The 19,303-nt window shown below is 43.0% G+C and overlaps 1 protein-coding gene across 1 annotated transcript; it reads left to right on the top strand.

Moving 5' to 3' along the window:
* Positions 1-1,368: 1,368 nt before the first annotated feature.
* Positions 1,369-19,204, top strand: ptprna (protein tyrosine phosphatase receptor type Na). The gene is made up of 24 exons (XM_061088899.1): positions 1,369-1,444; positions 4,567-4,617; positions 8,294-8,404; positions 9,408-9,525; positions 9,620-9,761; positions 9,865-10,099; positions 10,193-10,342; positions 10,461-10,582; positions 10,961-10,999; positions 11,091-11,362; positions 11,851-11,937; positions 12,053-12,132; positions 12,321-12,385; positions 13,767-13,976; positions 14,103-14,369; positions 14,458-14,605; positions 14,829-14,902; positions 15,513-15,590; positions 15,806-15,925; positions 16,915-17,081; positions 17,762-17,815; positions 17,935-17,999; positions 18,842-18,915; positions 19,133-19,204. The coding sequence occupies exons 1-24, from the start codon at positions 1,369-1,371 to the stop codon at positions 19,202-19,204; spliced, it is 2,877 nt and encodes a 958-aa protein (XP_060944882.1).
* Positions 19,205-19,303: the final 99 nt, after the last annotated feature.

Raw genomic sequence — 19,303 nt, 5'->3', positions numbered from 1 at the left:
CATTTTCATTTAGTTCATGTTTTGTCTTATTTGAATCACTTAAGTTAGTATGCAAATGTAGTGTTTCCTATTGGGCTGTGTAGTTTACAATGTAAAATATATTTTCAGCCTTATTGTGCACTTGCAGAGTTCAGTTTATTGTTAAATACATTGTTGTTTCATTATCAATTAAACAACTTTTATTGGTATTTCATTCAAATATTTTCATGTGTAACATTACACTCAGTGCTGCATGTCTCCTTGCCAAGCAGCTAATCTGTTCCCACCTAGGACAGATATGAGTGTTAAAGGATGGAGCAGCTTGAGAGGCCTGTTATGAATCACGAAAGTCTTATTATGTTGGTGTTTGTTGAATGAAGACTGGAGAAGAATAAAACCATGTGTTTTAAAGAGAAGTTGTGGCTCACTTATAACCCAGAGCCCACAGCAACAGGAGAACATGCAGCCATATGGATGTGGGCCACTTTTTGTCAAAGATGTGTTGCTATAGGAGAGGTGTAAACCCAAAGTGGCCCTTTGGGTAAATGGTGAATAAGGCCCAGGTAGCACAAAATCAATTTGGGCCAACTTTTGGCACCTTTGGTTGACGTGAGGTATCACTGTGACTTACTTGTGGCCCAGATCTAGACAACAGGAGCCATCACTCCACACTGTGTGCTGGAGGGATGGATGACGGTGTTCACTGTGGCCTCAATCTGGGCCAAAACTCATTTAGCTATGTGGGCACAAACCAAGAAAAATAAGGCTACACACGTCAGAGTTCTACTTCCAGACTGATCTGAACAGTCAAACATGGAACTAACTCTGCAGGTTCACTTACATATACTTTATACTCAGGAGTAAGACTTGTCCTGATACACCTCTGCACACCTGCACCGCTGCTTGCACGTTTTGCGCGCCTGCAATTATGTATGCATGACGTATATGAATGGGTGGAATCCTTAAAATGACCCCCACCCCCACCCCCCTCCCCTCTCGCTCTCTGATTCCGTGATGACGTAGGCTGATCCCGGACGTCATGTACGCTGCTGTGCTGTCGTGAATCGATACTTCCCTCATGTCCACTGCCTGTCCCTCCTCCTCCTCATCTTCATCCTCTTCATCCTCCCCACGCCCCGCCTTTCCCTTCCACTGTGACGATCCGCTCCTTTCTACCATTAATTTCTTCAGCCCATGTTCCCCTGTCTTCGTGGGCTTGTGTTGGGGGTTTACTGTGTGAGCTGTCGACTCTGGCTGCAGCTTGTTTTGAACAACATGGGGGTTTAAGGGACCAGGGAGGGAGGGAGACAAGGAGCAAAGCAAAGGGACCTCCGCATCTTTCTCTCCGCATCTCCTCATCCTCCTGCTGCCGAGAGGCTAGAGAAGACCATGCATCCCCTCAGACCATGGCGAGCTCTGCTGCTTGTCACCGTGCTGTGCCACACAGGGCTCTCAGACAAATACGGTAAGATGCTGCTGCTGCTGCTGCTGCTAATGATGATGATGATGATGATGGTACGAGCCTTAACCAGAACTCACTGTGACACTCCTGTGCTCCTCTGCCAGGTACATCGTGTATCTGAGTAGTTATTGACTTCCTAATCTCGTGCTCCAGCTCAGATTCAGTGTAGGGATAAGTTTATAATGTGCCATAGTTATTTGGCAAAAAAAATTACGATAATTTAAAATGATTTTTATGAGTAAAACATGTATGTATATTGGTAAAAGTAGAGGATGATAGTATCAGTACATTAGTACAGTGAAGATTTATTTATTTTTCTTGTAGAGCAAATTATCATTTGGGGGAATTACGCCCCTTATCAGACACTCCCAAAACTTCTATGCAAATAACAACATAATGTTGTTATTCTAAATAAAAACAAGCATGTGAATGTCATACATGATGAAATGTAAAGAGCAGAATCATGATAAGAATTTGATCACAAAATAATAAGCAATACATTAGGTTGGACTAAATAAAATAAAACTTTTAAAACTGAAATACTGTCTAATATAGGTTTATGATCTGATTAATGCATTACAAATAGAGAGACAGAATTAAACATGTGTGAGCTGATGCCCTTAAAGTGTCACATTTCACTCACAGCAGTAAAAATGGCAGAGACATTAGCAGCAGTAGCTGTGCCGTTAGACTAACTGACAGTGGCAGCAGAAGCAATGATCATCTCATGTCGATAATAGTTATAGTGTCTTTTAGTAGATTTATGCATTAAACCGATGTAATGTGTAATTCACACCCTGGTGCAACAGGTGAATTGTTACATCCCTATATACAAATAATCTTCCAGCATTTGAAAAAATAATTTTTCAGTGTGTAAGTGGAGATTTGAAGCTTTGAGGATTCAGTGAGTAATTTACACAGAGATTGAGAAGGACTAAATGTTCTCTGCTTCAGGTTTCTATCTGATGTAAGTAAATCAACGTAAGTCCTCCACATCTGGATATAATTAGTCCTTTAATCTTTTGAAAGTTTAAAAGCTTTATTACCTAAGTTTCACCTATTGGGTGCAACCACCTAGATGTGATTCCTGAAACACCTCGAAAGCAACTGCTTAAGGTGGAGAGGGTTGACTGCATTTGCAAGAGAGAATAAGTCTCTCCAATGATATATCTGTATGTATTCAAAACTAGTCCTTCGCTATAAGAGAAACTAAACTACTTGGTTTCTTTAAAATGTCTTTAAAAATTAGAAAACCAGACTTTGATGGAAAGTCAATGGCATAAGAAAACAACAATGATTGGTGCACAGCATAAAGACAAGCCAATCAGCAAGCATCTACAATTTCAGCACCATGGAGAGAAACTAGTAACCGCTGTTGCTTCCTTCTCTCCGTTCATCCATCCCGGCCTTTGTCACATGCATCCATCCATCTGCTCATCCGATTAGCCATCCATCCATACGTGTGACGGTCGGCCCTCTCACACACAGCGTGAGGCTCATGTCTGTTGACGTCTCTGCAGCCACTGATCTCCCTGAGGGACAGGTGTCCTGTTGCTATGGCAAATTTAGATTTGCTTGTAAACGTATGTTCTCTTTTGAACATTGGTGTTTTAAAGGGTCACCTATATTTTTTCTATTTTAAATAAGAATATTAAGTAAACTGTCGGCCAAGGAGGGATGTAAATTTTGTCTGATACACTTGGACGTGTGGTCGACTTATTTAATTTGCCACTTGGGAGTTTGAACGTGCAAGCTCTTGTTTTCTCATCCAAAGTGTAGGAGTCAGACAATTACGCAGGTCAATACACATGCTTGTAAAGCTGACATCCTCCTCAGTGTTAAATTTAACAAACCACAATGGACAATAAGATCCTGAAAAAAAAGCTTAATTTCAAATGCTAAGAAAATAAATGTGTTGAAGTGGCTTTGTGATGTGGTTCTTTGTTTTAGCTCGGTGTTGACTGTTGGCCCAGCATTAGCAGATGCCCTTTCCTGGAAAATCAGTCAATGTTTGATGGCTTGAGCTGGCATTTCCACACCGTGTCTTGTGTTGTGTGTGACAGTCTCTCTGTGAGCCCTTGTGTGCCACAGTCCCTCAGATACCTATTGGCTTTAACACAGTACACTAATATCCTCCTGGGTGTTTCTGGCTCTTTTTTTTTGCCGAAGCTCGTGTGAAGGTTCACACAGCCGTCTATAATGCATTTGTAAAAATCCTCAATTTCAGCCAGAACAACAAATCCTGAGATGGCGGTTTGTTCCAAATAACTTCCCATGAATTAAACTTTTTCCCTGTTGCACATCAAATGTCAGTGCATCTGAGAAATAAGTGGCATCGCGCAGCTTGTGCACACTGTGATTTTCTCTAAAGAAAGGAGAGGTGAGTCACAGTAAACGCTGCTAGGCACTGCGCCACTTCATTTGAAGGTAAAGAGAGGAAGTAGAGCTCAGTCTTTGTTCTGTACACAAGTTTGTATTTAGGTAAACACTGAATTCAAAGATCAATCAGCTCAGCAAACCACTAATTCGCTGACTTTCTTAGGGAAAGCTACACACAGATTTTATGCCACTTATTTTATATTTATTTGATTTTCGTCTGTTACATGGAACTCAGGTCCCAAAAAATAGATGAGATGTCTCATGGGAAAGAAAAACACACGGTGAGAGCTACTCATGAAAATCGTGCTGTGTTAGGTTCCTATCTATAGCCAAACACCTGCTCCCTTCCACAGGCTCTCAGTCACCAACCTAAAATAAGAAACAGTGGAACAGAAATACAAGGAAAGGACTAAAAAACACTGCATTTATGGTTACTGTTCAGATTCAAATCTGCAGTCAATAAATAACCTATTGTCAATTCAATACATTGTCATAACATAGACTTAAATGATAATATAAGTAAATATACCTTTAAGGTTTTGGGATTACAAATTACTTTTTAGATGACGGTGCCTTTTATCAAATGCTGATGTTAATTATGATGCAGAAGGTTGAGCTCATTTTTTTTACATCCTCATTTCAGCCCCTCTAAATATGAGTTAAAGCAGTTGTTGCCATGGAAATTGCCGTGAAGGATTTTACCCCCGAGTACCTGTTAGCAATCTCTTCTTGTCTTTCTGCCTCAGGTTGCCTGTTTGAAAGAAAACTATGCACGAGGGATCAGTTCTGCTCGGATGGTGAGTACTAGACGCACGCACACACACACACACTCTCACACACACACACCCGCACACACACACACACACACACACACACACACACACACACACACACACACACACACACACACACACACACACACACACACACACACACACACACACACACACACACACAGTCAAACAAATATTTTCAACTTCAGCATAAAACTTTTAAGGCGTACTACTTCCTTAACACTTTCTGTACCTCAACAGTTTATTAGATTATTAATTATGCGACTAACACAGACACACACACACACACACACACACAGGAGAGTTTTTCCTCTGTCAGCCTCATACAGTCTATCTCTCCCCATCACCTGCCCCTTTTCCTTTTTCTCCTCCTTATCAAAGCCCCTCCCCCCGCTCCGCCGTCTTCATGGCAACACTGACATCACGGTGAGGTCGACACCCCCACAGTTGTTGTGCTAATACAGTGATGAGTCACTGACACACACTTACGCACTTCTCTGTGGAAACTGCACTTACGCGCGCGCAGCCATTGGACGGAATACAAAACAGAGTGGCTTTGCTTTATGCTCCGTGTGTCTGAGGGCAGAAGACGAGAGGGAAACGTTTGATTAGACAGTCTGATTGGCTGTATTGTCTCTCGGCCTGTCTCTCTTCCGGAGCGTAAGATGCAAAACAAGCTGTGAACAATGTATTCGTCAGACATCCACACTGATTTTTTTGGGGAGGGGGGACTTCACATAGATCCTGTTCAACACAGATAAAAAGGCAGAATTTGTGCCTGTTTGTATCCTTCTCATTGGTAAAGTGGACACGCTATACAGCAAATAAGTGTCGTTTAGTGGATCTTTTCAAATGCAAATTCAGTAGTACATCAACATCTCATAATAGCATCTAATTAAGTTCAGGATTCCTTTGAATTCTCATTCCTGTGGTGATGGTTTATTTGTCATGGTTCGGACCCTGTGGAACGCCCTTTCTATAGATGCTAGATCTGCCTGATACCTTTTAAAATCAACTTAGAACTCATTCATTTAAACAGGTCACATCTTCAAACGTCAAACAACAACAAAAGAAAAACATAAAATTCCTCCGTACTGATGCATTGGTGTCACCCAAGTGTCCGTAAGATCCAAAATCGACTCGAAATGAGGTCGTTTGCTCCGTGTTTTCACTGCGGAGGAGGAGGATCACACCTCCTAACGACAGTCAGACATGCAGGTTTGTTTTTGTGTTTTGATCGTGGTACCGTGTGAGGTTGACTCTCGCAGAGTAACACAGTCCTGGAACAGATTTGTCCACATTTAGGCCAGAACAAGGTCGTGCAGATTATCTCCTCTGTGAGCCTGCAGCCTGCTTCAGTCTGTGAAACCTGTGAACCAGAACAAGGTCAGGCGCTGTCACCTGAGATGTGTGCATTTGTGTTGCACCCTAACCCTTGTGACTCCAGACTCTGTGTTCAGTGTAATCTCATGACCTCTGCTCCTTTTCCCTGCTTCTGCATCCTGAGGCTTCATTAACCCCGACTATACTGTAATTCACATCAATTCCATGACGCCAGGTTTTGTCAGGGAGAAAGGAACAAAAGATGTCTCTCGCTTTGCAGCATCAATTTCAAACGGCCAATTTGGAATCGAACAATCATCCCATTGATTGCAATGCTAAGTATTTTTAAGGTCATGGAAATGACTTGCAGGAATACAGTTTTCCAAAAAGGGATTTAATGTTTGTCATGTTTAGGGCATTAATGGAAACAGAAGTGAAAATAAAAGATAGCCAATAAATCACCATAGCATTTATGTCCCCAGGGTGGTTTCTGCCTGGATACTGAACATACCTTATAGTTCCCAAATTGTGTGGGACTTAAATAACCCACACATTGTTGCACCAATGAGTGCCATGACAATAATTACTTAGAGCATTTTTCAACCATGTATTTTGAGCTGAATGTTTATCACGTTCTCTTGGTACAATGCGTATCCTGCACAAAAATGACATCTGCAGAATTAACCCAAGCTCCAGAAATAGTCCCAATCCAATCAAACCGTGCAGTTTTCAGTTTTTCTCTCCAGTCGTATTCATTCCACCTCCTCCTCCTCCTCTCTCAGGGGACACATTGTACATCACCAATGTGATACACTGCCAGGACAAAACACCCTGTGTGTAAATCACATAATCAACATCAACTATTTGCAATGTGATTTTAGCTTTTAAAATAACCAGGAGGGAAACTGGGAATGCGTCTCATTTCTGTGAGTTCATTATGTCTCTGTCTGCTTCTCTACTCTGTGTCACTTGTCAGACTTTGATAATATGATAACATTTGCCTTATTGCAAACCCAGCCTCCAGTTGGAATGACTCATGCAAAACAGGGCTGGAGGGAAAAACAGGTCTCTTTACTGGAAGCAGAAGACAATGCTTTAGTGTTTCAAATCAAACTAGTGGTTATAAAAACCTATTAATCCTCTTTAATCTCTTCACTAACGCAACTCACCAGCTCTCGGTGGCCGGCCACCTCGTATGAGACTTATCTGGCGGAATGAAAGGCTGTGGTGACTCATCACTGCACCAGATAATGGTCTGCTCTGCTTTAGTTGTATTTTGTTTCACACTGCAGCGTTTCGGAGGATGTGAATACAGAGAGTACAGAGTTTAAATCTCATCACATTTTGTGATATTTTGCTTTTTAAAATGTATTTAAGCTAGAAATACTCAGATTCCCTGTATTTAATGCGTGCAGAAGAACCTACATTACAGGTAGAGCGACTCCTCTTATGTGATGCCGAAGCAGAGCACTGAGGAGTGTGAACGGCGTAATCTCCTGGCTCCTGCTTTTTTTTCATAGTGGCTTCTGTAGTTATTAAATTATAATCATTAATTCAGGATTTAGAGAAGTGGAACACTTGTGTCCATTTAATCTAATGCAACATACTCACAGTGCAGCTAATACTGACTCTGTCAAGATACAAATGATGCATTAGCTCGTATGTGGCTGCAGAGTGGAGGCATTGCATTGTCTGGGCTGCAGCTACAGGATTCATTATTCTACAGGTACTTTCAATGTTCGACAATTAGATTTATTTATGATCATGAAAGAAAACAGGGAACAGGAAAATTATTGTGAGGAAAGGCTTTTTATCATTTGTTGCCATTAGGGTGCCTGCAATTTAACAACCATTTCAAAAGGTAACACACACACACACACACACACACACACACACACACACACACACACACACACACACTGACGTTAGCTCGTCCTTGTTGAAAGGCCTTTGACAGAAAGCGTCTGTCTGTCTGGACTGCACTTAAAAGCTGTGACTCACTCACTCCTGTAGTGTGGGCGACCATAAGTGTTACATGCTCATAAAGAAACACTTGACAGCGTCACTGAGCCATTTACAGTGTGTCGGTCCACACTGCTGAATACTGTTGTGTGTTTACTGTTCTGTATTATATCTTCCATCTTTTTGTCTCAGGAAAAACACGTGTGTATTTGTCTGTATTCATTGTACCACTGATTATTTTCCTGCATGTTGTAAGCTAGAATGAACAATATCAAGATTCTGGAACTGAAGCAGCTAAATGGAATCCAGCCATCATTTAGGGATCACTTTAAATGAGGCCAAAATAAGAGTGGAAAGTGTTTACAGTGTGTGTTTGTGTGTTTGTTTATTTCAGACGGGCTGTTTGGTCAGTGCCACAGCTCTAAACAGGACCAGGTCCAGTACCAGGTGTCAGTTCCTGTTCTGAAGAGGATGCAGGAAGTCCTCAAACAGCTCATGCTCCAAGGTAAGATATAACATAATAAGCATATATTATAATTAACTCAAATCAAAGATTTAGACTGAAGAATGAGTTGTGTATAATTACTCGTGAGTCTCTTTTATGTGTGATTATCTCCGCCAAGGTTGTAGTTTGGGAAGAAGCCAAAGAGTTTTAGTGCCAATCCAGATCAGGGGGTGGATCGAGGAATGTTTTATTACTTTCATAAAAATAAAAAAGTAACCTTGTTAAAAAATCCGGTATGTTGGATTGTTATTTATAACTGTGTGCAATTTATTGGTGCAGCTTGATTTAATTTATGGGAACTATTGGGTATTGGTGGCAGAACAAAATCTACTCATCACCAATCTAGTCTATTTGTTGGTTTCTAGGTTTTTTTATGTGCGTTTTAACATTTTTGTTGATTTCTCTGAGAATAATTCATGTACCTTGATTAAAATAAATCAGGCATCTTTATTGGGGTGATGCTTATAAGTGTGTGCAATTTAGCGCAGATACATTCAGACAGAGTGGATTTTAATGTGGTCTCATAAGGAACACCTTGGCAGAGGTATGCATTTTCAGGCATAGTGATGTTTACTTGGTCATGTTAACAAGGGGCCATCGTTCTGACATGAAATCTGAGCGTCTGTTGCTGAAGGTTAGAGCGGTCATCCCCAAACCAAAAGATCAGTGGTTCTATCCTCGGTCTTCCCCATCTGAATGCAGAAGTGTCCTTGGGCAAGATACTGAACCCCTAAATGACCCCTCAGAGATGTTGAATACACTAACTGTGAGTGGCTTTGGATAAAAGCCTCCTTCAAATGTAATGAAATCAGTGCATTCTTGATGATCTGAGGTAGTAATCCATCAATAATGCAATTACTGGAACACAACCCCTTTTAGGAACCCAATAGATTTTCTCTCTCTTCCTCACACACACACACAAACCAAACTCTCTGCCTCTGTGTCTTTGTGTAATTGCTGTGTGTGTGTGTGTGTTTTTGTGTGTGGGCATGTGCATATGCAGGTCTTTCATGGCAGGATGACATCACCCAGTACATTTTATCAAAGGAGATGAAGAGAGTTCCTCGCACCACCCTCCCCTCGAAGCCAAACTCCTTTTCCTCCACCTCTCATTCACCTCAGTAAGTCGACCGCAGCATATGTCACTCCGTCATTATCACTCTGTCCCTCCGCATCCATCCCAGTCATGCGTCTGATTCTCTCCTGTGTTGCCAGGTCTAAACAGCACATCCCCAGTCACCACAGGTCGGGGTCCACATCCCCTGGTGGCAACTACATGGACTACATGATTGTTGAGCCTCCTCAATCTCAAATGCGCATGGAGACTGCATCCATGGACCCGTACACCTACCACCAGGTTCACCACACTTTGAATCTCACAACAATCAACGCTCACAGCAGTGCGTCACAGTGGAGATCTTAGATGACAAGTAACCGTGTACAACCTCTTCCAATCACAGCACAGGTACCAAGACGAGGTGGAGAGATCTCTCATAGGGGCGGGAGTCAACTACGCCCGCCCCTCTTCAAGGTCCCAGGCCAATCAGAGGGAGCGAGAGCGAGAGCGAGAACGAGAGCGAGAGCGAGAGCGAGAGCAGCGTGACAGGCAGCTGCTACAGGAGGCCTTGTCTGTCTACCTGGCGTCTGCACAGCCCTCGTATCGCCACCGGGGGGCTGCTGCCATGGCCCCTGCAGGTAGAGGAAGCTTCACAGGAATGACAACACATTATACAACATGTTATAGCGATAAATTATCTTTACAATCATAACTTATCATGCTCTGAGCAGGTCTGCCTTACTATGAGGACTTGGAACTGGAGATACCAGTGGACTATGTGGAGGACTACACCCTAGAGGAGAGACTTGGCACTGCAGGCAGACCGCGAATGCAGAAGGAGAAGGTTGCTCAGGATTTCAGCTCCGTGCCCGGAAACAACAGTGAGAAAAAAATGAATTTAAACTTACTAGTACTTCATATAATGTTGCCAAGAAAGGAGTAGTATGCAAAAACTATAGCCATAACACAAGAGTTGCAACAGTTATTTTTATTTTTTAGATGGCTTGCTCCAGAGGATTTCAGGGGTCTTGCAGAGGTACGGAGTCGACCCCAGAGAACTGAGTCAGGAGCAACTCTACAAGCTGGCACTGATGCTGCAGCTGCTGCAGGCCCAAGAGAAAGAGGGAACATCTCCTAACACGTTCACAAAGGAACAAGAAGGGAAGAGTGGGAAAGGTAATCATAGTTCAACTGAATCGTGTGACGAGGGAATATTATGGTAATATTGAAGGGGGGAAATCAGGGATTTTAAGAATAATGTCACAATGTTGTGAATAAAGTCAGAATAATACAAGAATAAAGTCGTAATTGAGAAGAAAATATATTGAAACAAAGTTATAATATCGCAAAAAAAGTGATATTATGTGAGTGAAGAAAAAAAATGTGGGGTCAGCAAGAACAATTTATTCCCTTAAAATCTCAGATTTTCTTCCCCCTTTAAGAAGCACCTATATTCTGTCTTCATGATTTGCTGTAATACATTTGTTCATTTATCTCCCTCAGATCCAATCGAGAACGACCTCTTCACCCTCAAGGAGGTACGTCAGCATCTGTTCTACACGACAATTTCAAATTGTAATCAGACACCTTTTCTGTCACCAATAAGTATTTTATCATTTCCCCCCACAGATGCAGATGGTAAAAACAGACAGTCAAATATCAAACAAGCCGCAGAAGCCTGGTGCTGTTGCCGAGCCGGCTGCTGCCTCTCTTGCTGCCCCCCCCTCTGCCTCAGTCCCGGCTACACCTCCAGCCAAGATCACCAGCCGCCCCTCCTCTGCACCTCAGCCTCCGCAGGTCTCTCCTGCAGCGCCTGGACAAGGCCTGAAGGATCAGGCGCCGCCACTGGTTGAGGGTACGGGAGCCAAGGAGGAGTATGGGTACATCTTCACCAACCAGAGGTCAGCACTCCAGCGAACAAAACTATAGATTCTACTGGTCACCAGGCTCAGAGACAGTTTCATCCCCCAGGCCATAAGACTTTTAAACTCCTCTGAACTGCAATAACTCCTCCAAACCAGCACCTTTGCATATTTGCACTATTCACACAATTTAACTATTGTCACACAATTGAACTGTTGTTGCTCTATTTTTCTTGAGCTTGAGCTGTATATATATATATATATTTTTAGATATATACATTTTATTTTCTATTTAAAATTTTTGATATTCTATTTTATACTATTTCTATTTGATTTTTTACTTGAGCATTGCTAGAAGAGAGCCTGTGACTCAAGCATTTAATTGCCAGCGACTGGTGAATGTTATTGTTGTGCATTTCATAATAAAAATCTTGAATCTTGAATCTTAAACGGCAATAGGTGAAATCACTACGTGCGTCAGACCTGATATTAACGTTGAGGATGATGATATTTTCTTTCCTTCCCAGTCGTCTGAGTCTGTATGATGGCGTGAAGCTGTTGGAACTACTGGCTGATAAGATTCACCTGACAACCAGCAGCTTCATCAACATCAGGTAACACCACGGCCCAGCATCTGCTCTACAATAATCAAAAAAAAAAAAATGTGTTCGCGTAGATTTGAAATATCAAACGTGTGTGTGTGTGTGTGTGTGTGTGTGTTGTTCCCAGTGTGGTGGGTCCTGTGCTGACGTTCCGTATCCGCCAGAATGAACACAACATGACGGCCGCAGAGGTGGCTGCGAAAGCTGGTGAGGCTCAACAAAAAGACACACACACACACACAAACATAAAGTGAACGGAAGAGTTTGTTTGCTCATTATTTTGTCATTATCACATTTTTTTTCCCAGTCAGATTCCATTTCAACAAAGCCTTTTAAAAAAAAAAAATTCTCACATCCAATAATAAAATGTGTGTTGTTTCCTTCGACCCCGGCAGTGTCTGAAAAGAAGTTCCTGGAGTCAGAGACGGGCTTGAAGATCATGCAGACCGGCGTCGGAGAGGTACCGGCCGCACACGTACACAGCCTCTATGGAAAATCTCCTTTGTGACCCATCAGTCACATATGGAGCAGTTGTCACGGCAACAGAGATATAATCACTCCTCTGTATTCTTTACCATTTTCCCTTTAATCATTCACAGGCTCCCGCTCGACAGATTCGAGTCAAAGCAGATTCCCAACTGTTGTTTTCACATTGTAGTCACCACAAATTAGTCTGTGATGTTCCAGGAAATGGACTTAATGTTTTTTGTTAGAGGAATAATAACAAACACAAGAGCTGTGATGCTAGAAGCACTCTATTGCAGCACATCAACTATACAGCAGCTTGTCTATGATGCGTGTGGGTGTTTGTCTGTGCGTGTGAAACCTGCTGTGAGCGTCTGCCGTCTGAGGGGAAACGACCAGTACAATAAATCTGCAAGGCGATACGTTGTGAGATCCAGCGTTTGACTTGTTGCTATGGCGTTTCATCTCCTGCACCCCCCCCCCCCCCCCCCCCACACACACACACACACACACACACACACACTACTGTGGCTTCCTGAGCCCATGCAGGTGCTATGGCAACGGCCACAGGTGTCACCACCTCATTATTCCCTCGTATTCACACAGGGGCTGAATTCAGGCCCCTGGATGTCACATGTGGGATTAATAACAAAATTAGGACAACACGCACACGCACACACACACACACACACACACACACACACACACACACACACACACACACACACACACACACACACACACAGATCTGCAAAAACAATGTGTCTGTGTGTGTGTGTGTGTGTGTGTGTGTGTGTGCTGATGTAATGAAATAGCGCTGTATTTTCATCAGTGCATTTCAGTTATTATCGATTTATATGTCTTTTATGGAAATTAATTAAATTAATTTAAATGACCTTAGGATAAAATCACATGTTTTTATCAATACAGTATTTGATTAAAACTGTTCGAAGAAATGTGTGAAAAAGCAAAATCCAGAGATGATTTTTTTCTCCCATTTAACATAACGGCAGTCACAGTGTTATAGGTCAGATCAAACTCTGTAAGTTGCAGCTCCTGATTTGAAATTTTTAAATTCAGTATGTGCATGTGGAAAAAACAGGACAGCTTTAATTTAAAATGACATGCCTGTAAAGTTGAGCGTTATTGGTAGTGGTCTTTTTAAAGGCTCCCTGAAGCAGAACCGCCCCCGACCTTCCAGACCTCTGTCTTTAAAACTCGTCTCCAGCTGCTCATTGAGCACCTTGCTGTCATCTGCACCTGCAGAGGAAGTCAATTGTTGTTCAAATTGAAATGAGTGACCTTTGAATTTCAGGGACAGTTTCCCTGAGGAGGCCTATAGCTTGTAATCTGCTGTCTTTGTTTGTTTCCCCCAGAGGACAGATGCACGGGGTCTCCCTAAGGTAACCAGGGTTTCCCAGGGCTCCAGTGGCACGGTTATCACACTTGTTTCCATGGCAGTCGTAGGCGGCGTGCTGGTATTGGCCATGGCCGTAGCTTGTCTCAGGCACTACGCTCAGCAAGTGACCAATGGCAAGATCGGCCTGGGGCCAGAGACCGGAGCAGAAACCCACTTCGACTACCAGGTAAGACAACGTCAGGATATTAAGGAGGAAATTCAATTGGATATATTTATTAAACATTATTAAAACTCAACAATGTAGATGATGATGTTTAATGCAGCGTTTTCTCCATCCCCGCTGTCCAATCAGGAGCTGTGTCGGCAGCACATGGCCTCCAAGTCCTCCTTGTCCCGCCAGGACTGCATGGGCGGGGCCAGCAGCAGCGTAGCGGGAGCCGCCATCGGCACGGGCGCCGGCGGCCGACGCGGCACCGACGTGTCTCGCGTCAGCAGCGTCTCCTCCCAGTTCAGCGATGGTCCGCAGCACAGCCCGTCCTCCACCCACAGCTCCACCCCGTCCTGGAGCGAAGAGCCGGCCCAGTCCAACATGGACATCTCCACCGGTCACATGATACTAGTGAGTGAGCAGAGGATTCTCCCGCTGCAGACCATGGTGTCGGTGAGCAGTTTTTGAATGTCTCGTGTGCCGTGTCCCCCCCCCCCAGGCTTATATGGAGGACCACCTTCGTAACAAGGACCGTCTCCAGAAGGAGTGGGAGGCTTTGTGCTCCTACCAGGCCGAACCCAGCTCCGTGGCTGTGGCCCAAGTCCCGAGCAACATGGACAAGAACAGACACGCTGCGTCCCTCCCCTGTTAGTGCTTCTGATCATTTCTAGCATTTGTCCACATGTCATACGTCCTACAGTTCTAAATCACATTATCATATTGTGTTTATACATCATTGTTGTATTTTAACATCAAGGGAAAAAGTTTAAATTTCATGATTTTTAACAAAAAAACATCCTTATGTTTTCATAATCGAAGCAGCATCATTCATTCAGACTGATCCTCACTCACCCTCTGTTTTCCCTCCAGATGACCACTCCCGGGTGAAGCTGAAGTCTGAAGTAAACACCAACAAGCAAGATTACATCAACGCTAGCACCATTGTAAGAAATTAGTCAAACACCCACATAAAGAATTTACAGTATTTGATGGTATTTACATGGTGAATTACCCACGGTGAATAACAATTTACAGAATTTCCCCGGTGTTTGGTTTGATGAAGTTCAATCTTATCTTATCTCATAAACCTCTGGGGGCAACCGCCAATAATTTAGAGTCATTAATTCAGTAATTAAGACACATACACTATTTACAGTCTGACTAGTTTTCTTTTATCAATCAGGTCAAACGTTTCTTCTCACAAAACATTAGGTCCAGACAACATTTTGGCTAACCTCTTTTACCAGCTATCTGCATATGAATGCAGATAAATTAAAAAGCCAATTACCAATTACATGTGTCATTGTGTTCCCCCTCTTTCGCCCTCCATACAGACTGTTTACCTGCGGGCAACTAAAGCCTGCTCAAATATGATTTGATCGGTCAAATTAGAAACGGAGACGCCCCAAAGCCTCCAGATTCTCACGTAGAATATGTTTAATGAGATTACCTCTGATCCAATATGGAAATTTAAAGAAACAGCCATTGTTTCAGACAGTTTTTTTTATCTCATACACTATAAAATCCTTAAAATCTTGTTTTTCTACCCACCAGTCTGACCACGACCCGCGCCAACCAGCTTACATTGCCACTCAGGGACCTCTGGCCCACACTGTTGCTGATTTCTGGCAGGTCAGTTCATTCCTTCTTGTTGTTTCACATCCTTCCAGCTGATTTTACTTTCTGCTCGGTGATATAATACAAAGAATAAAACAATGTGGGCCATTGGGCTTTCTGCCCAGCGACTGCCACACGTCACAGATTCCCTTTCCTGTGACAACTGAAGGTATGTGTGGGTGTACGTATGTGCGTCTATACATCCCTGCGGGTGCTCGCTCTCTCTCCAGATGGTGTGGGAGAACGGCTGCACAGTGATCGTGATGATGTCAGCGCTGGTGGAGGATGGGGAGAAGCAGTGCGAGCACTACTGGCCTGACGAGGGCTCATCGCTCTACCACATCTATGAGGTGAATGACATGTAGTGACTCATCAGCTTTAACTTTAACAATAAATGTGGAATGCATTAGTCACAGCTCTGACGTCAATCGGAGTCAGATTTTAAGGAAAAGACAAACTTTTGAAATAGAAAGACAGAGGTATCAAGCAGGTACATTCCTGCTTGTATAGAACTTTCTATGTGGCTTCTATTTTCTTCTGGAACACGAGAGCCATGAAATAATTGGGCCCAGTGCTCATCTGCACTCCACTGTCTCCTACTACCAGTTGCTCCTTGTGTGAACTGGTTTGCGGCTGTTAAATCAGAATTAGATCTGGTGGTGAGAGAAACCACAATGAAAAAAGGTAGCATGACGCATTTTGTATATACATATACTCAATAACATGCCACTGTATGGTTTGAATGAGAAATGAGAAGATATGAATCGCGTTTTATAGAATTATAAATGCAAATGTCAATCCCCTATCTTTGATGGTTTGTCTCCCTCTGGTGGCAAAGTGAGGTTACTTAAAAGTCAATGCCCTCGTATAATCACAGTATATTTTCTAGTTTTCTGAGAGATAAAAAATAGAAAATATTCAGACACAATGTGTGATATATTATTAATAACTGGGATAATTCTTATGTTATTACCCCTGTCCGTTGGTTTGTTTGTAAGATTACGCAAAAACTACTGGACGACCACAAAACCTTGTGAAAGGTGTGATGTGGTAAAGGTCAGGGTAGAACCCAAAAAACATTTGCCGCTGATCAAAAAGACTGCGAAATCCACAAATTTTCTTTAACATTGCGAGATTGCCAACATTTTAGGTTTTACTACATTAAATTTGCCAGAGAATAAATCATGGATATTTGGTGCAGATCCAAATACGAAACTGGATCTTGTAAATTTGTGTGTGCTTTCCTAACTTTCCTTGACAAGCAAGACATCCCCCCCCCCTCATTTTTTTAACGCCCTCATTTAATTTCGGCCTGCACCCCCCTCCCTCTCTTTATCAGGTGAACCTGGTGTCGGAGCACATCTGGTGTAAGGACTTCCTGGTGCGTAGCTTCTACCTGAAGAATGTCCAGACTCAGGAGACCAGGACCTTGACCCAGTTCCACCTGCTGAGCTGGCCAGCCAACGGCATCCCCACCTCCACACGGCCACTGCTGGACTTCCGCAGGTAGGAGACAGTAGCAGACACACACACACACACACACATACACACATACATGCACGCAGACTATTCCCGCTTATGATCTTGATTTCAGCTGTTGCCAAAGTCAGGTGGACAGGATTTAGCGGGTGAAACGTCACAGGGACTCAGTCGTGAAATCTGTGGCTTTGAATCCTCCTGATCATCTTCATCACCTCCATCTTTAATTCCACACCTTATCCTTTCATCTTCCATCCCCCTCTCTCTCTGTCTCTCTCTCTCTCTCCCTCTCTCCTGGTGTGCAGGTTGATAGGTTTGTACTTATACATCTCCCAGTGTCATTTTTGTGGTTTGCAGCTAGTACTCTGGCTCCAGTTGCATAGTCACAAAAATGAGCATTGGCAGGTGTGACTGGCTACTGCAAGAGAGACAGTGAATCTTTGGCTTTCTTTTCTCTCACTTGTTCCTGTTTTCCCACCTCGCCTCTTGCAGTTTCCATTTTTTTCTGTCCCCTCCCTCATCGGACATTCACGTACGTCTTTCCATTCCTCGTCCTTTCCACATGGTCCAATACCATCTTTGTCTTATTGCATTTCATTTCACCCACCGTCACTAGGAGCGGCACGAGAGACCTTTTATCCTTTGCTGTAGTGAACGCATTGAGTTCTGCTCTGTTCTCTACTTTCCCTTGTTCCCTTGCTTTTCAGGAAGGTGAACAAATGCTACAGAGGTCGCTCCTGCCCAATCATCGTTCACTGCAGGTAAAAGAAAAGAATCTGGGGGAAGAACTTGCAGGAATTTGACATGTTAATACAAGGTTAATCACTTTGGACGATCTTGTGTGCCTTGACATGTTTCCTCATGCGTCTCTGTCACACAGCGATGGCATCAGCAGGACTGGCACGTACATCCTCATTGACATGGTGCTGAACCGCATGGCCAAAGGTGAGACGCTCATTCAAACACACACACACACTATATCCACAACATGTAACTTAGTGGCTATACCTTTAGAGACTGAGCCCATAGATTATCCGACATGAACAAATCTGTGTATTTAGGAAGGTCAGCATTTTTTGGTGAGGGGAGAATTATGTCATGTTATCTTCTGTGGCCAGTGAGAGCTATAGTCACAATGTAGATTAACAATTCTAATCGTGGGACATTTAAATTATAAATGTTCATAAATGCATGTGTGATAAATTACATGCATTAAAGGGTTAGCTGGAAAGCTTTTGACCTCTTCTTGTTTTTTTAAATATAATTTCCTCCACCAAAGAGGTAATGTTACTGTGTGCGTTGACTTATTGGTTAATGATATTCATGGAATTTTGTGGAGGCGTCCGGAACAAAGAAGAAGCCATTTATTTTGGTGCAGATCTGGATCAGAGAGCTGTATTGTTAGATATATTTGTTTAACTTTCTTTAACATTGTGAGATAGGGCATTTATTTATCAAAGAATAATAGATGTATTTGGGGACTTATATTTATGAGATTTTGCAATTTGGTGCAGATCCAAATAAAAATTTGCATCAAGTGAGTTTAAATGCGGTTTCATTTTTGGGACAATAACAGAGTTGAATCATGTAGTAGATTTGTTGTGTTTCCGTGTTTACTTATAAATCCAATCTTTTCAAATAAAATACAGAGGAAAGACAATCCTAAACCTCTTTGAGGAAATGTTCCTGGTGACGAATGGAGCGAAGGGTCTTTTTTTCTGTATCACCCAAATGGCGGTAGGACATTTCGAACACTGTAGTGACACTGTTGCTGTTGTTGTCACCAGGAGTGAAGGAGATTGACATCGCAGCCACACTGGAGCACATCAGAGACCAGAGACCTGGCTTGGTCAACACCAAGGTACCGACTGTGTGTATGTGTGTGTGTGTTTGTGTGTGTCTGTGTGTGTGTGTGTGCGTGTTCAGCATTTTCCTGTTCCCTTGTGCACAGCTTCTTTTCTCAAACCGTCTCTCTTCCCTCTTCCCTCTTCCCCATCCCTTTTCTCTCTTCCCTCTTCCCTCTTCCCTCTTCCCTCTTCCCTCTTCCCTCTTCCCTCTTCCCTCTTCCCGCTCCTCAGGACCAGTTTGAGTTTGCGCTGACAGCAGTAGCTGAGGAGGTGAACGCCATCTTGAAAGCGCTGCCACAGTGAGTGGCGAAGACGCACTGAGGACAGAGAGAGAAGAAGACACGCTCCGAAGGACCCACTGGTGCAACCCAGTCAAGTGGCCATCACTGTAAATAAGACTTT

This window comes from Limanda limanda, chromosome 16, assembly GCF_963576545.1.
Source record: "Limanda limanda chromosome 16, fLimLim1.1, whole genome shotgun sequence".
NCBI classification, from domain to species: Eukaryota; Metazoa; Chordata; class Actinopteri; order Pleuronectiformes; family Pleuronectidae; genus Limanda; species Limanda limanda.
Note: the sequence above shows the minus strand (reverse complement) of the source record. Positions and strands in the feature narration are given on the sequence as shown.